The 16,688-nt window shown below is 37.4% G+C and overlaps 2 protein-coding genes across 2 annotated transcripts in view; both read right to left on the bottom strand.

Annotated features, from left to right (window-relative positions):
* tango6 (transport and golgi organization 6 homolog (Drosophila)) overlaps nucleotides 1-12,118 on the bottom strand; it is a 36,685-nt gene extending 24,567 nt beyond the window's left edge. The window contains exons 1-13 of the mRNA XM_007249213.4: nucleotides 12,035-12,118; nucleotides 10,222-10,877; nucleotides 9,196-9,309; nucleotides 8,571-8,718; nucleotides 7,417-7,523; nucleotides 6,479-6,641; nucleotides 6,132-6,199; nucleotides 5,354-5,466; nucleotides 3,882-4,058; nucleotides 3,658-3,784; nucleotides 2,924-3,118; nucleotides 1,932-2,066; nucleotides 380-1,012 (exon numbers count right to left, since the gene is read on the bottom strand). Of these exons, the coding sequence (XP_007249275.3) occupies nucleotides 380-1,012; nucleotides 1,932-2,066; nucleotides 2,924-3,118; nucleotides 3,658-3,784; nucleotides 3,882-4,058; nucleotides 5,354-5,466; nucleotides 6,132-6,199; nucleotides 6,479-6,641; nucleotides 7,417-7,523; nucleotides 8,571-8,718; nucleotides 9,196-9,309; nucleotides 10,222-10,877; nucleotides 12,035-12,086 (2,688 nt within the window). The 5' untranslated portion in view covers nucleotides 12,087-12,118. The remainder of the gene's footprint in view (nucleotides 1-379; nucleotides 1,013-1,931; nucleotides 2,067-2,923; nucleotides 3,119-3,657; nucleotides 3,785-3,881; nucleotides 4,059-5,353; nucleotides 5,467-6,131; nucleotides 6,200-6,478; nucleotides 6,642-7,416; nucleotides 7,524-8,570; nucleotides 8,719-9,195; nucleotides 9,310-10,221; nucleotides 10,878-12,034) is intronic.
* A 1,366-nt stretch (nucleotides 12,119-13,484) lies between these two features.
* Nucleotides 13,485-16,472, bottom strand: il17c (interleukin 17c). Its single transcript, XM_007249214.4, has 3 exons — nucleotides 16,410-16,472; nucleotides 15,973-16,226; nucleotides 13,485-14,159 (listed from the first exon to the last, which is right to left on the bottom strand). Exons 1-3 carry the CDS (start codon nucleotides 16,413-16,415, stop codon nucleotides 13,913-13,915), a joined length of 507 nt encoding a protein of 168 aa, XP_007249276.2. The 5' UTR covers nucleotides 16,416-16,472; the 3' UTR covers nucleotides 13,485-13,912.
* Between the last annotated feature and the right edge of the window lie 216 nt (nucleotides 16,473-16,688).

The raw sequence follows: 16,688 nt of genomic DNA on the forward strand, positions 1-16,688 counted from the left end.
TATATATATATATATATATGTCACTTTCAAATGAAAAACATGTATCTCCAAAACTGCAACTTTACAGGATAGAGATAAAACCTTCTTGGCTTTCAATGGAGGTCAATGTAAAATACGTTTTTTAGGATCATTTTGGAGAATTTCTATTGGTCCATTCATCAAGATTTTTTTAACACAGTGTAAACTATGCAATACACTAAAGAAATCAAGAAAAAATAGAGATGGCCACATGTTTTTCTGGGGACTAACTGAGACGTCCTGCTGAATAAGTGAGATTAGTCACAAGACCTGCTGAAGACCTACTGAACAACAAGAATGCCTAAGCACACCTGAGGAAACTTATCTCTAACATTTAACCATTAATCAAACCCAGACTTACCGATAACAGCTTCTCCCGGGACTCTAGTGCCTCCTTGTCTCCTTCTTTCAGAATGTGGGTGAGGGCCCGCAGCGCCATGGCCCTGCTGGGCACGTCTGGGTCACATGCCTCCAGCAGCCACTCAGAGACGGGTTTTTTGGGAGTGGGAGCAGGACTGGTGTACGCAGGTCTCTGTGTGTTGATGCCTCCAGCTACAGGTCTGCTTGTTCCTCCAGCTCTGTGCTGAGGGCCGGGTGCAGAACCTTGTGCTTGCTGCTCCATTTTATCACATGACACAGCTGTACTGTGGACTGCTGTCTGCCGTGATGATGATGATCCAGAGGCAGCAGATCTTGATGTAGATGGGGACTTGGGGGATGGCTGACCAGTGTGAGATGTGTGTGGAACATGTGTGGAAGAAGTTCTGGAACTTGTGTTTTGATGCTTGTCCAGGTTTAGTGTTTGAGTGGAGGCACCAGGGCCGTACTGTCCAGCAGCATTAATCACAGAACCCGGGCAGTAAGCTCCATGTGTAGCGATGGTGGCCCGCAGGTCTGAAGCTAGCCCCTGGATGACCGGATCAGGGTGCTGCTGGGAAAGCTGCTCCAGAGGAGCCAGAAGACTGGACATGGAGGAGTAGTCTTCTGCAGACAGCTGTGAAGAATCATACAATAAGTCATCTTAAATTTTGTCATAATTTAAAGATCCTCATTTTGATGTACCATATTTTTCGTACTAAAAGGTGCACTTAAAATCCTTTAATTTGACCAAAAATCTACAGAGCGCCTTTTAATCCAGTCAAGTTGTAAGGAACAGTAAAGCCACTCCACTGAAGAACAGCGTTATAAAGGAGTTTCAATTAAGGTTCTCCAGCCTGTAGCCTGCTAATAACCCTGCCTAACACTGCTGGAGTAGCATTAGCATTACCTGCTAACCATGCTCACCATTTCCCCATTCAGAGGTGTGTATTATCAGCCTGTAGCCTGACTAACCTTGGATAGAACTGCTGGAGTGGTTAGCCTCTAATGCTAAAACTACAGCCTTAGTACTGGAGAAATTTAGTAATCTGAGGTTACTGTAAATAAACTAAAGTGTTTTACTCACCCAAATTAACAATTTTCAGGACAGAAATCTATGTAGATTTACATCCAGTGCTTGTTTGACTTTAAAATAAGGTATTTTTGTATTAGAGTTTTGTTTACTTAGCTTAGCTTTACTTAACTTAGTTAGCTACTAAGTTCCTTAGTGTCTATTAAAATGCGCCTTATAATCTGGTGTGCCTTATATGTGAAAAAAGAATAGAAAATAGACATTCATTTACAGTGCGCCTTATAATATAATATGACGTGATTTATCATATGAAAAAAATATATGGTTTTCAATATTTTAGTAAGTATTTAACAATATTTAAAGAAAAAATTAAAGGTTATATAAGATTTTATTGCTTTCTAATATACTGAATTCAGTATGTAGTGCAACATTTAGTGCAACCTTTTGTTGTTTAAAGTGTATTAGCAATATTTGCCTAAATAACTGATACTTTTCACTTTCAATCTATAGAAGTGTGTTATACCTGTGCAGCTCCAGAGAGTAAAGTGGCAATCAGGCCCATTCCCATACTGAGAGTTTGACTCTCAACTGCATTCTCGGAACCAAGCTCTGCACCTACACATGCTCTCTGCAGCATTGACTCTATAAAGGCCACGACCTACAGAAACAGAGCAAGACATGAAAGAAAAAGCAAGTTCAGCATAAATACAGTATTAGAAAATATTCAATTATTTTAATTATTTAAGAGATTTTCTATCTATCTTATACTTCTGCCACATTTATATAACAACTGCGGCATTGAATTTATTTCATAAAGAGAAAATCAACAAAATTGAGATACAGTAAATGAAAAATGGAGTCATTAGCAACAATAAGCCTGTCCTCCAAGCACTTGAGATAATTTATGGGTGTCTTTGTTCCGCACAAAACGTTATAGATTTTTGCCAAGTGTCAAAGATAGCGTGTGCTATTCTTAGACAGCTTAAAGTATAACACGCCGTGTCCCAAATTCTCTTAACAGAAACTCTCAACAGAACCAGGCTGCTAAGATGAAGCCATGCAGATACAGATAAGGAGTCTCCAGCAAGAAGCTTATTCGACCAACGAACGAAAGAGTGAGGAGCAGGTCGAGTAAAGCCGCAGGCTCCAAATAAGGTCAGGATTTACCAGTTCTTTCCCCAGTGGATCTGAATATCTGATTAATTTATAGTCAAGCCAGACCTGAAACACTAACACTTCTTCTTGCTTTAAGACTTTTCAGTTTGTTCTGAACTTAAATAGCAAGCGTAAAAGCTGCTGTGAACCTCAATCCTGACCAAAGGATCAAAATTAGGTCCATCCAAAATAGTTCTGTTCATCTGCAGTGTGATTTTTTTTTGTTGAGGCAGGCTGTTGTCATCCATTAAACAATAGAAGAGGAAAAAAGTGAAGCCGTAAATAATAATAGCACTAACAATAACTATAATAATAAAATCTATACATATATGCAATTATTAAAGGCAAAAACAAACACACCTGTGTAGGTTTGTGTAGCAGCAGCGTATGTGGCAATCCCTCACACATCACAGCTAGGGTCTGAAGGAGAGCCAGCCTTTGTCCTTGGCCATGTACACACCCCACCAGGTGCTGCTCTAGTTTAAGCAGGGTCATGGATGATGTGTCTACTTCCTTCTCTGTGTCCTGCTGCTCTGCTGCCAAACCAGTCAAATCCTACACAGAGATTTAATAGTAAAATTTAGCACCAGGTCTAGATGTTAGGCTGTGGACAGATATTACGGCTTCACTTACTTTTACTAGGAGAGATTTAACAACATTATAACTTGCTTGTACATTTATTTAGGGCATACAAAGTGGTATGAAACAATTCAGAAACCCCTAATAATTTTTTATGTTTTTTCTTCATAAATCATTGGTTGTTTGGATCAGCAATTTCAGTTAAATATATTATATAGCGGATGAACACAGTCATATTTAAGAAGTAAAATGAAGTTTATTGGATTTACAGAAAGTGTGCAACAATTCTTTAAAACAAAATTAGGAGGGTGCATAAATTTGGGCACTCCAACAGAAAAATTTAAATTAATTTATAGTAGATCCTTCTCTAAACACTTCCTACAGCTTCCAATGAGAGACTGTCTTCTGGTTGAAGGTATTTTGGATCATTCTTCTTTACAAAACATCTCCAGTTCAGTCAGGTTTGTTGGTTTTCGAGCATAAACAGCCTGCTAAGCAGAAAAAAGCTTACATACCTGAAGAAGCAAGAGAAATAAGTCTCCAGGCAGGTCACTGTCCTTCATCTCTGACAGCAGCTGCACAAGACACTCCACTCTCCACTGTTCTCCAGAAACCTTCTCATACAGAGCATCATCCTCATCTCTAATCCACACAGCAGAAACAGGAGAAGGTCATTTTAATGTACTACGTATAATAATAAAAAAAAAAAGATCACAAAATAAGGTTGCAGGCCAATTACCTGACTGGCTCCTTTCGGATGAGCCTTGCCCCGCCCTCACTGCCAGGTGAGAACTCAAAGCCAGGTGCGACTCCACCTCCATCTGCCTGCAGAACACACAGGCGTTTGAGCAGAGCGAGTGCTGAAGAGGGCTCAGCATGAGACAGATACCACAGCAGAATCTCCTGACAGGGAGCACTGTGGAGCACATCAACATTAGACATTAAAAGTCTTCATTAGTTATCATACATTTTTCTTGCATTATAATTGTTTTTGGAGATACATTACTATGTACTAAGAACTGTTTTAAAATATTAAATAAAATAAGTATTTGATCCTCAAGCAAAACACTTCAGACTTTCTTGTAGATTATCACCAGGTTTGCGCACATCTCAGGGGGGATTTTGGGCCTTCTCCTCTTTACAGAAAATCTCCAAATCCTGATGGTTTGGAGGATGTCGCTTGGCAACACGAAGTTTGAGCTCCCTTGAGCAGAGGCACTGCAGGATGTTAATCCATTACAGTGAAGTGTGTTACTAATGGTTTTCTTAGTGACTCTGCTCCCAGCTCCCTTGAGATCATTACATGTTCATCCCTTTATTTTATAATCTTCCTAACCCCAAAAGGTAAGCATCGTGCATGGACCTCTAGAGTAAGGGCGATTAACTTATCTTGTATTTCTGCCGTTTTCAAATTATCACAGCAACAGTAGTCTATTTTACACAAAGTTTCTTGCTAATGGTATTGTAGCTAATTTCAGCCTTGTGCAGGTCCTACAATCTTGTCCTGACATTTTTGACAGCTCTTTTGATCTTGCCCATAAAGACTGATTGCGTGGTGTCTTTTATACACATAACAAGGTGAGATTAAAAAATACTTTCTTGAAGGTATTTACTCTAAAAGTAAATAACCACAGATTTGACTGGTTGCTCTGTATTGTGCAGTGTTAAAAAAAAACAGTGCATTACACAAGAATAGGCAAGAATAAACTGCTTTAGGATGTAGGTTTTCTGCAAATGTGTTTGTTCTCAATTCATAACAAAACAGTGTATCCTGAAAAGGCTGTTTTAACAGTTTTTTAGGCTTATTATAGGTTTATAAACTAAAAATGTGCATCTATCTTTATCCCACCAAATTAAATAAGCAGGTTTTTGGTGCTGTGTCTTTAAGAATGATGTACGTAAATAACATCTGATCCGATTGGTTGCTCTGCATTAAGCCTTGTTGAAAAAGCAGACAAGATTGAAAAACTTTTTATAATGTAAATATGAACAGGCGGGGTTAAACTGCTGTAATGTCATCACTAGAGCGGTGTATTTTAAACACACTGTATTTGTTGTCTAGCTTCTATTTACGGATTGTGGACATTTTATGTGCTTTAAAGGAGTAAACTTAAAAGGTATCTAAAATATATAGATAATAAAAGGTATTTAAAATAATCAAAATGTTTTAATTATTTGGGGCAAAACATTCTTTTAAATCGTATTACTAACCGCAGGTGCGAGACATTTTGTTTGGTGAAGCAGAACAGGCTGAAAATGGTGGGAACCACATTTGCCAGAGCACCCAGCAGCATCCCTGACGGCCTGTTACCAACCACACAGATCTACAGGAAACAAACCAATATATGAAAAAGAACATGAATTTTCAACAACTAAGAAGAATTTTTAATACATACAAATACATACATTAATTTGCCAGTTCTAACAAACAAAATCAATTTTAATGTAGAAGCATAAGAGTTCATAATACTGATCAAGCTAAGAAGCCAATTTGTTAATATTACTGTTTCTTCTAAGATCTGCCCACTTTAATACAAACAGAACTACCTAAGGCTAGAGCTGTAGTGATAAACAGAAAGGGAACTCAAATTGACCGTGTCAGAATGAGTCCAAGTGCTAGGCTAAGTGCTAACCCGGCTAACACAGCTAGCTAACCAAACAACATGCTAGGAGGACACTGAGAGGACAGCAATGCTAGCTGTATGTTAAGACTTATAATGAAGATGATTTACAAAAAATAAGATATAAATGTTCTTGTTACAGTGCTAAAAACAAAGCTAGGTATGCTGAGCAATGCTACAAGCGGTCACACTGATGTAGCTTAATGAGGTAAAATGAGAAAATTTAGTTTTACTTTGAAGCAAAATAACAGTTTTAAGTATCTAAAACCAAGGTTTTCTTTTACATTGACAAAGAAAAACCTCAATACTCAATAAACACATTCTGTGGCACCTTTTAATGTACTAATATCGTATAAATATTCTCTTACTTTATACACATCCTCCACACTGCGGGTCAGCTCCCACTCAGGCACTGCATCCTGAGACACATCCTCTCCTGCAAAACAGAACACCACTAAACATTAAAGAAATATCAAAGATAAGCTGAGAGCCAACTAAAATGTTAGGTTTCCACTCAGGATAAGGATGAGCCCACTCCAGTATCGGTTTACCAAACTGAAACCTGATGACACAGCCCCATCAGTCAGTGACTGCAGGCCTGCTGGACACTTTAACAGCAGAGGGATCTATACTCAATCAGTCACTCTACTGAGAGCTGCTCAAGCAAAACGGAAGAATTTCTCTCTCACACACAAACACAGACACACACACGAACCTGGAACTGCCGCACAGCATTGTAGGGGTGATAGAAGAGGCGACAGCAGGAATCGCTGGGCAAACTCAGGCTGATCTTGCACCACTGTGAGTGCCACTGTGGTGGCCACTCGCTGGAACTGTTGCGCTGTTACCTTATCCTTAAAATGCAGAAGCCCTAGTACCTAAAAAAGAACGAATAATTTTATAAAATTATTAAGGTGGTAACAAAAAAAGCTAGTTCATGCTTAACTACGCTAGAAGCACAAAACACACTACTTGAAATTTATTACATCTCTTTCATCTGTTGACTTGCCACAAGCCCACCCTAACTTGCCACAGATCCCTCCATCAGACGAAGTCTGCTGGCTAATCCTGCTGTGTTCTCAACCAAAATGACAGAAATGGTGGATCTTCAACTGATTAAGTGGGTGGGTTTCTTTATTGTGAAGTTACAATAAGGGGGCCATCCAAACGGCTGAGAAAAGCATACGATTCCTGACACCTAACGCTTTCAGCTGATTCACAAAAAAACTGATGGATAAATGTTTTCCATGCTTGGAATGTTTTTAGGAGCAGTTTCTTATATGGTCTTTTTAGTGCATCCCTACAATAATGTGTGTAATAATAGTAAAAAAAATTACATAAACAAAAAAAAATCTACTTTTAAGATAATACAAGAACAGCCGATTTAGGAACATTCACACAAACTTCTTAGTGTTTATTTTTTATTTTTTTTTAGAAACTGTTTATTAGGAATCTTTTGTGAATCCAGTTCATAATGAACAAAGTCATTTTTAAAGATTCACAGATTTTTTAAATACCAAAATCATATCCGCACTGACAGAACATTAAACATAATAAAAAAGTAAACACACAACACCTGATTTATCATGATATCAAGGATTATACTGCCCAGCCCTCCGCTCTACCACACCAACATACAACAAAATCCAGTACCTGTGGGCACACTTGGCTGTAATAACTCTCTGCAGAGAGGGACTGCTGTGGGCAGGTTGCCACTATCTTGGCTACAGCATCACATTTTCTCCAGTCAGAGTCTCCACCTAGTGGACAGTGCATTGAGAGACAAGCAATGACAGAGGGTGAAGTCAAATTTAATATGAACTGATATTGTACATTACATTTACAGTTTGTCTCTCTGATCATATTAGGCATGATTCTGCGCTTTTCTAAGTTTTTGCTTTTCTGTAATCTCTCATCAGAATGGAACTTTTACCTACAGATAAAATAAAACGTGACACTAGGCTGTCACCATGTATCATCAAGAGAGTGATCATATTAACCACAATCTCATGTTTCATTCCCCCACCCACCACTTCTTCGAGTCACTGAGCTAAAACACAAAACAAGCTCAGAGACTCACCCTAATGTTTATTTGGGAAATGATTCACATTATCAAATCATTTCCTTCAACTGGAGTCATGCCTTCAAATGCATGCATCACTTAAACAGAAAAAAATGATATTGTCCTAGAAAGTAATGCAATAAAATATTTTAGGGATTTTAATTTTAAGGATGATTTTATCCCACTAACATAATGATATAGAAGCCTAACAATGCAGTAACACCATTTTAACATACACTTTTACAATACACTTTTGATAATTAAAAATATTTCAACATTGAAACTGGAATATATTTGTTTATTCCCTAAATAAATAAAACATAAATAAAATAAAAACATAGAAAAATCATTATGTTAATAAAATATAATAGGCAATTTTAAAGTTGGAAACAAAATCTTGAGTTAATGTCCATATAAGGTTAGATAACTATCATGCTGCTACAGCAAAACTTGCACTCTGGACTTTATGTGCTTTATGGACTTTCTGCTAATTGCATACTCTCCCTATTTTGTGTATTTATCTTTATTCTATTTTATTTAATTTTATTTTATTTTATTCAATTTTATTTTATCTTATATTTATCTATTTTAACAATTGTTCTTTGGGTGTAAACTGGACCGTGAGAATACAATTTTGTTCCACCTCATGTACCACATGTAATGTGAATGACAATAAAGCCTCCTTGAATCCTTTAGATAAATCGATTACAATTATCATTACAAGTCTACCTATGTGCGTAATTACCTCCAGATCCTTCCAGAATAACCCTGACCACAGCTTGAACCCCATTCGGCTGAATTAGCCTCTCAGACAGCAGTTGGCCACACAGACGTCTCAGCCAGGCAGGAGCTTGAGCGAGGGTCTTGCCGCCAGCACTTGAGCCTGGAGACACCTTGAGGCATGTAGCAGTGTAAGCTTGTACATTGTTATACGTAATATGTTATAGCATTATAATATTTGAAGATTTTTCATCATATATTACATGAATCATGTTATTTTATTTTTTGAAAGAACTTCTGCTAATTATTGATTGTTTACAGGCTCTAGGAATATAGTCTAAATATGTAATTTTGATAAATGTTCATAGTTATTCTGTGCTTCAAAAGGTGTTTAAAACATACTGTGATTTTTGGTTACATCACATCATCATATATAGTGCAGTAAGCAGCATGCAAAGCCTGGAGTGATACAAATATACAGCTAGACCTGTTTGATATATGTTAATTTTTTACACATATTCACTGCACTGAGAATTTTAATTTAACTTGTGATTAAATCAGAACAGCAGTGTAAACAAATGACACCACAGATCGAGAAACAGCAAGAACACAACAGGAAAGTTGGAAGTTGGTTGAAAAGAAGTGCAAACCTTGGGTCCCCCTTGCAAAACCAACAGCTCCTTGATGACTATTGGCTGATAAACTCTTCCCAGAAGACCTTGAAGTTGCTGTTTGCAATTCCGTCTCTCCTCTACAGTGAGTCCCTGTCACGAGATCAGAGCCATCATCACCCAAAAGCATCCAGTCATTAAACAAAAGTCATCATTTAAGTTTTAATAACTTAATAATGATTTATTAAAGTAACAGGAACAGCTAGATCCATATGCTTCAATAGACCAACTCTTAATAAACTGTGACTGAAAGAAAATAAGAGAGACAGAATTATCAGTCAGTAAAACGAGGATTGGTGCATTTGTTTATTTGCACATTTTTACTGTTGCCTCAAACTACATGGGGTTAATTAATCACAAATAAACGTATTCATTTGATTCTTAATTTTATTTAAGTGTTATTTAGACAAAAGTGCTTTTATAGTGCATTATTTGAGGCAAGCGTTTGGTTGCTCAGCGCTCTTTTTTTGGTTAAATGCTTGACAAATGTAGAGAAGTATGTGTTTCCTACAGCATCTAAATACAATATATGAACAAAAGTATAGGGAGAACTGCTCATTCATTGTTTCTTCAGAAATCATAACTATTACAAACAGGGTGTATAGTGATTATCTGCAGCATGTGTCTCTACTGTTCAGTGAAGTGTTTCTACTCGATTTTGGAGCATTTCAGTAAGGATTTGATTGTATTCAGTGATATTAAATACAGTGCCTCATTTTAAATGTCAGAGCTCTCTGGATTCTACCAATGAAGTGTGGAGCTACGTTGAGTCTGAATAACGTTCTAAAGGCTGTTTGGGCAAAGTGCACAAAATACTGGATCTTAGAAAGCTGCAGGAGAGAGGTGATCTATTCAACAAAGGTAAGATTTAATACACCTAAAGTACATTTTACACTGGAGTCCTCCTTTAATCTGCATCTGAGGAACCAGCCCTAAACATGTAGACTACAATATGGATAAGCAGACAATGTGTTCGCATTGTTATTTTAAAAATCTTGCTGATACCTTGCAGTTTTCAGCACTGTCTCCTTCAGGACGATGGGGTCGATAGCCTAACTGGCACAGCGCCGCCATTAGATCACCCAAGTGGCGAGTAAAGACCAGAGTAGCCAGCGATGACAGCTTAGCCACTTCCATTAGAACAGTCGTGGTGATCAGTAGCCGGCGCTCACAGGAAGGGGCCACCTCACGACACACTGCTGCTTCTACAGCAGCTCCAAACGCAGACCGGCGATCCAGGGCCACCCCTACACCTGGTGCCAAATATGGGCAAAGGCCTAGGGTGACAAGGAACTGCAGAACAGTGCCCAGCGTCTTCTGCTGTGCCACACTGAGCACGTCTGGAGGTAAGGGAGGAGCGGCCTCTGGGGTTCGGGGGTTTGGAGCGGCACGGTTTGGGTCATGGTTAAAGGCATCCAGGAGAGTGGTCAGGTGACGTGACAAGCAGAGCAGCAGCAGGAGGCATTCCTGCACAAAGCTCCAGGTTAGGTCCTCAGTGTCAGTGCAGAACCAGGACACCTTTCTGACCTCTTCCAGTAACTGACGGGCTTCATCCAGCTCTCCTCCAGCCAACAGGCGCTCCCTGAGTTCACTCTGATTCTTCTGGAGGGCAGATAGAAGTGCTTCATGTTGTGTTGTATGTGCACCACTCAATTGGGCCTCTGGAAAAACATAGTAACAGTCAGGGAAAAGCAGCGAAATGCAGTGTTCTAATGACAAATATATATTTGTCCTTGAACTACAGTAGTACAACAGTACTAGCTTTTAAATGTACTCAAACATGAAAACTAATAGAAAGAAGTAACTGATTTCTATTAGTTTGTTGGAACAGATGTGCTGTTTCACATCTCAAAACTCGTGGAAAACAGCACAACAGTAGTAATTTAAATCAGGCATTTAAATGTTTTTTAAAAGGCAACTAATAAAACATAAACAGCCACAGCAAACTAACGCTGAAACATCATTAAAACAACATTTAATATTAAATGGTTGTGAAAACTTAGACATTTTAACGTTGAATCAACATAAAGTCCTCAACCCTCTGCCTTTTGAATTAGCAGAAAAGAATAAGTGTTGTTATTTCCGTTTTCAGTAATTGCTTTTTTAATTTTGCACCAATCTTGCAGTAATCTTCACCATACCTGGGGGTCTGTTCATGTTCTATTTGTATTACTGTTGTGTTTTTGAGATCATATGTTTAATCAGATTGGTAGCGGTGGGTAACATTTTTCATACTTAGCTTTACTACAGTGATGTAAGTTTATTGTTAAGACTCTGTTAACCATAGGATTTTCTAATTTCAGCTACGTGTAGTAATTGCTTTTTTGTTTGTTCTCATAGATTACTTAAATCAAGAGAAAATGTATAAATCAACACCAAAAGAATGGTCACTATCTGTAACCCCAGATGTTAGGTGCAGGATTAATAATATGTTTTATTATGTTACTACAATGTAGAAAAGTAATCAATAAATAAAAACACAGGACAAAAAAGTTATATTTTTCATCAGGGTCTGCACATCTCCTCTGGTCCCTCTATTTCTAAAATCACATCGCCGTTCTAAGAACTTCATATACAGATCTAAAAGACCCCACATGCATCAGCCTCATGACACTATGTTAAACTTAGGGTTTTAATAATCAATCTGTGTCAAAGTGCAGTAAAACATGAACAGGGTTCTCCGGTTAACGCTCTTCACGCTTTATGTATCCTACAGTGTGTGTTAGCTAATTTTCTGCTGGACTTTCCTACAAACACTTATAATTAAAATGAACTGCTGAGACACAACACGCGGTTATTCAGCGTGTTTATCTCGTACCTCGAGCAGGTCTGGTGAGGAGACTCAGTGCGCTGATCAGCGAGGCGCTCATCTCTCCATTCAACTGTCCAACCGGTCGCGTGTTTCAGTATCACACACGACCGAAGGGCAAAATAAAAGTCCTATTTTTATTATCTTATTTAAGAAGGAAAACTGCTATACACTTCACCGTTAAAATATTAAACAGTAAATCCTCCCCCATATACACACAGGAGAAATTATAATAGAAGCATGTTTAGCTAAGGAATTTAACTGTGAAGGCAACAATTCCCATAAACTACAAATCCCACAACCTGACTCCGAAGCCGCTTCGCAGGATGTGCGGTTTTGACGTAATCTACGCGACAGAGTTTGTAGTCCGTTTTGGTGCAACACTTACAAAAACTAGAATGTATTGTAGTCAGTAGATTATAAGACGCAAGATTCGAGTAAAGATTAAGTGTTTGTAAAATTCCAGTAAATAAAATTATTTTAAATCTATTTTTTAAATGTGTAAAAACACGTACAGCTAAATAAGACAGTTAAATAGTAATACCAGCTCAAAAAACAAACATTGTAACAAAGCATAAAAAGGTCATTTGGTGTAATTTGATAAACTTTCTGACTTTGTGGCCAATAATAGGAAGAAACGGTGTTGCCACACCTTAAAAAAAATCCTCACATCCAGGTGCGTTGCTGTAACTGTGGTACTGTAGATTAAATTATAATGCTCCAGTAGTATGTCCACAATTAGTCCCCTTTGAACTTATAATCAATTATATTCCTTTTAATAATTTGTTTAAGTGCACAAAAGTAAAATATATATATTATCCTTGAATTTAGAAAAAAGAATAATAAAATGCATTAATAAAATGCATTGATCTCTGGGCCTATAGTGAGAGTAACGGTTTTTTTTTATCTCTTAGAGTTTGTCATTTTCTATTAAAAGCAGTCTTTCGATCTTGTTTCCAATAATGATAACTCTCAAAAACTACATAGTATGCAGGATACTTAAATCTGTAAAAATCCTGTAAAAAGCTGGTCTGAACCTCAAATCTTTATAAACCTAGGCAACACTCCTGAATTTTATTATAAGCAAGATTTAACTACATAAAAAAGAATATATATTTTTCCACGTACAAATGCAATTCTCAGAGCACAAGTGAATAAAGCACAGATATTATTTTTAAGGTATCAGTACAACATTTGCCACTGATATAAAGGTGTTTCCCCATAAAAAAAAACAGCAGGGGGAGATGTAATCACGTTCTTGCCCTGGACCGTTGCAGTAGGATAGACATGCTGAGCCTCACCAGATAGTTTGTCTTCAGTGTAAAATTCGTTTATATTAATTAAATTAATATAAAAATATATGTGTACGTGTTTAAGTGCAACAAATATTCATAGGCTTATTTCCTGTTATGCACAAAACGTAGAGACAAGTATCAGAAACTATTTTTATTGGGTCAAGAATTCATCATTTGCACAGTTCACAGCAAGTAAAACATTCACACTTACTCCACATTTCTATGATAATGCTATAAATTACATAATTAATTCATAATATATTAGCTATGGTATTATAACAAATCAAATAAAATACATCCAATACACACAAATAATTAAAATAAATAGTCAATAAATTATTAAATAAATAAACAGTAGTGTATGTCAGACTGCAGAACCAGGCCAACATTTTATATAGAAGACTAGCTACAATTTGCTAGTCTAGATAATTCATGTAGAACATGTATTTTTAAGCTTATGAAACATAAGCATAGCAAACAGTGTTATTTAGAAAGTAAAATAACATCATTTGTATTTTAAAACAAACACAACCATTAAATGAGACACGTCTCTACAGTTTTTTTCCAGTTAAATATTAACCTCCACAAGAGGTCACTGTGTACTGGGTACAACACAGGTGCATCCAACTTGTACTGTTTTATATTCGATCTGTAAGGAATATTTAGGTTTACTGTCAGATTGAATTTCACACAGGACCTTCTTCAGAAACATCATGCTTCTCATTACTGGAACAGAGTTGTAGTCATTGCTTTGTGTGCCGTTTATGATGCATCCAGTGCACAAGCACTTGGCCTCTGTGTATGTTTCAGGGAACATGTCCAGACCAGATGGTTTTTCGCTGAAAGAAAAGAGAAGACATTCTTCTGTGAACACAAGGAAACCCACACTTCTTCCATGTCCTGCATTTCTTATATCCCCTGTCTGATCAGGCCTTTTTTAAGTTGGATTGTGTGTGTTTAGTGTATGTTTTAAATAAGTGGTTCCTAACCAACCCTTGGATTAGATAAACCCCTGCCCCAGCAAGCACACAAAGTTGTCACCAAGTCAACGTTGCTACAAGTTGCAAGAGTTGCACTGTTTAAGTTTTATCAACAGCATTGTCATAGTGTTGTCACAACTACTTGTTTTTATGTGACATTAACTCTTGGTCATTATACTACTTTTAGACAACTTTCAAAAAATCTAATTATGTTCCTTTAACCATTAGCTAACAATATAAACATGTATTGTTTTAACAACATTATGAATAACAAAACTGCAAGCAGTGTGCTGGGACCCTGCACATTTTAGTAGTTTGGAGATCTCACCTACATTTAAGTCAGGAATGGCTTAATTAGATTAATTAGATGTTAATTAGACGGATCTGGTGTGTTTGGAGCAGGGTAAGCACAAATACAGGACCAGGTGTTGGAACCATAGTTTTAATGTAAATTAAATACATATTACAAACGACACCGCTATATGATATCTCTATAAATAAACTACAAAGGTCCTAACATCGATAAGCTGGTAATAATATAATGATTGTAATTTAGCCAGTCTAAATTTTAAAATGTCTAAGGTAGCAAAAGAGATATTCTAAGCAGTTTTGATGGATTTGTTATTTAGCATGTATTACAGGCATCCCAGCTGACCACCAACGTCAACAGAGTTCATTTCTGGTCAAATGTTGGTCATGACGTCAGATGACCAACATTTTATTATTATTACATGCCTGCAGGGAGGCTAGGCTAGGATTGCAGCGCGAGCTGGTTATACGACTTGTGATTGGAAGAGTGCCACATGCTCTGAGAGATCAGTTCAAAACATAGCAGTGCCTTAATGTTTTATTTTATACCATTTTAATAAGAAATCATAATGTTAGAAATAATAATGTTTTTCGTTTATTTTAATAAAAAATCTAACTTTCCAATCACATTGTTATTCTTGCAAATTTACTGTGAAGATATGAAACATAAAGTAAAAGTGAAAACAAAAGTGCCCTTGCCAGAATTCCCTTTCAAAACATTTTTTTTAAATATTATGTCATTTATTTTCTTAAGTGCACTCTATACTAGATGTGATATAATATTTACAATGTCGTAAATTTTATATTACGTTTTTAAAAATAAAAGTCCTTTAAAATTTTTAAATCTAACTTTCCAATCAAAGTAATAATCTGGCAACGTTGCTGTGAATATATGAAACACATAGTAAAAGTAAAAAAAATATTCCCTTCACAGTAAAAGTTGGGCTATTTTATTCATTGTTAATTTAAATTTACATTTTACATTTGTATAGCATTTATCTGACGCTCTTATCCAGAGCGACTTACAATGTTATTCTTATTACAGAGGTATGCCAGTGTAGTGTTAGGAGTCTTGCCCAAGAACTCTTATTGGTGTAGCAAAGCATTCAGTCGCCCAGGCAGGGAATTGAACTGCAGTCTCACACAGGATAGGGTAGTTATCTCACTGGCAGGTAGTGGTGTTATCCACTGCGCCACACCAACCACAAATTATAAAGTAAATTGTGTAACAATTTATAAAGTATTTATTTTTGCACTTATTGAAACTTTTAACAACATATCTTAGTCCCTCGAGTGTTAAATGTGGAGAAATGTATGTTTGTGTGTGTGTGTATATATGTGTGTGTGCGCGCACAACGCTTACCTTACGCTCCAGGGTGAGAGAGAGCGCTCTCTGATCTCTGTAGAGTGGTGCCTGCGCGTGAACTCAAGGCACGAGCGCTCATCAGCAGCGCCCTCCGCTATCCGCTCAGCAGTAGCGATCACGCCGGAGTGCGCCAGCAGCCTCTCCACGCGCTTAACCAGTTTATCCTCAGTGAGGCAGGATATGAGCCTGCCCTCGCACAGTGCCGCTCTGCTCGCGAACAGAAGGAGGAAAACTCCGTGCAAAAGAGAAGACTGGATAGCAGAGAAATGAGAAAGAGAGAGCACAGTTAGTCCAGACCGTTAAACCATGCCTGAAGCTTTAATTCAAGCCTGTAAAGCTGAGATAAGATAGTCTATAAGGTCTGAAGTTCTGCTGCAGCATGTAAAAAAAAACACTACAGGCTATAAAACCTAGACTACAGCCTACTTACTTACCCACATGGCTGTCTGGCTTTGTTACTGTTAGTTCTAAAGCTGTGAATCCAAGCTCTGCTTTAGCCTACACCTGAGCAGCAAAGCCATTATATAGAGCACAGCACTCACTCACCTGGGAAATTACCGCTGAAGGAAATTGACTCGTTAGTTCCTTTTTCCTCCTCGTCCAGTATCATAAAGCCAAGAAAAGCATCTGCTGCTATGTTTATGAGAAAGGTGGACGAACCTGATCTCAGAGTGGAACACAGCTGCAATTAATCAAAACAAAAATAATAAATA

This window comes from Astyanax mexicanus, chromosome 9, assembly GCF_023375975.1.
Source record: "Astyanax mexicanus isolate ESR-SI-001 chromosome 9, AstMex3_surface, whole genome shotgun sequence".
Classification (NCBI taxonomy): Eukaryota; Metazoa; Chordata; class Actinopteri; order Characiformes; family Acestrorhamphidae; genus Astyanax; species Astyanax mexicanus.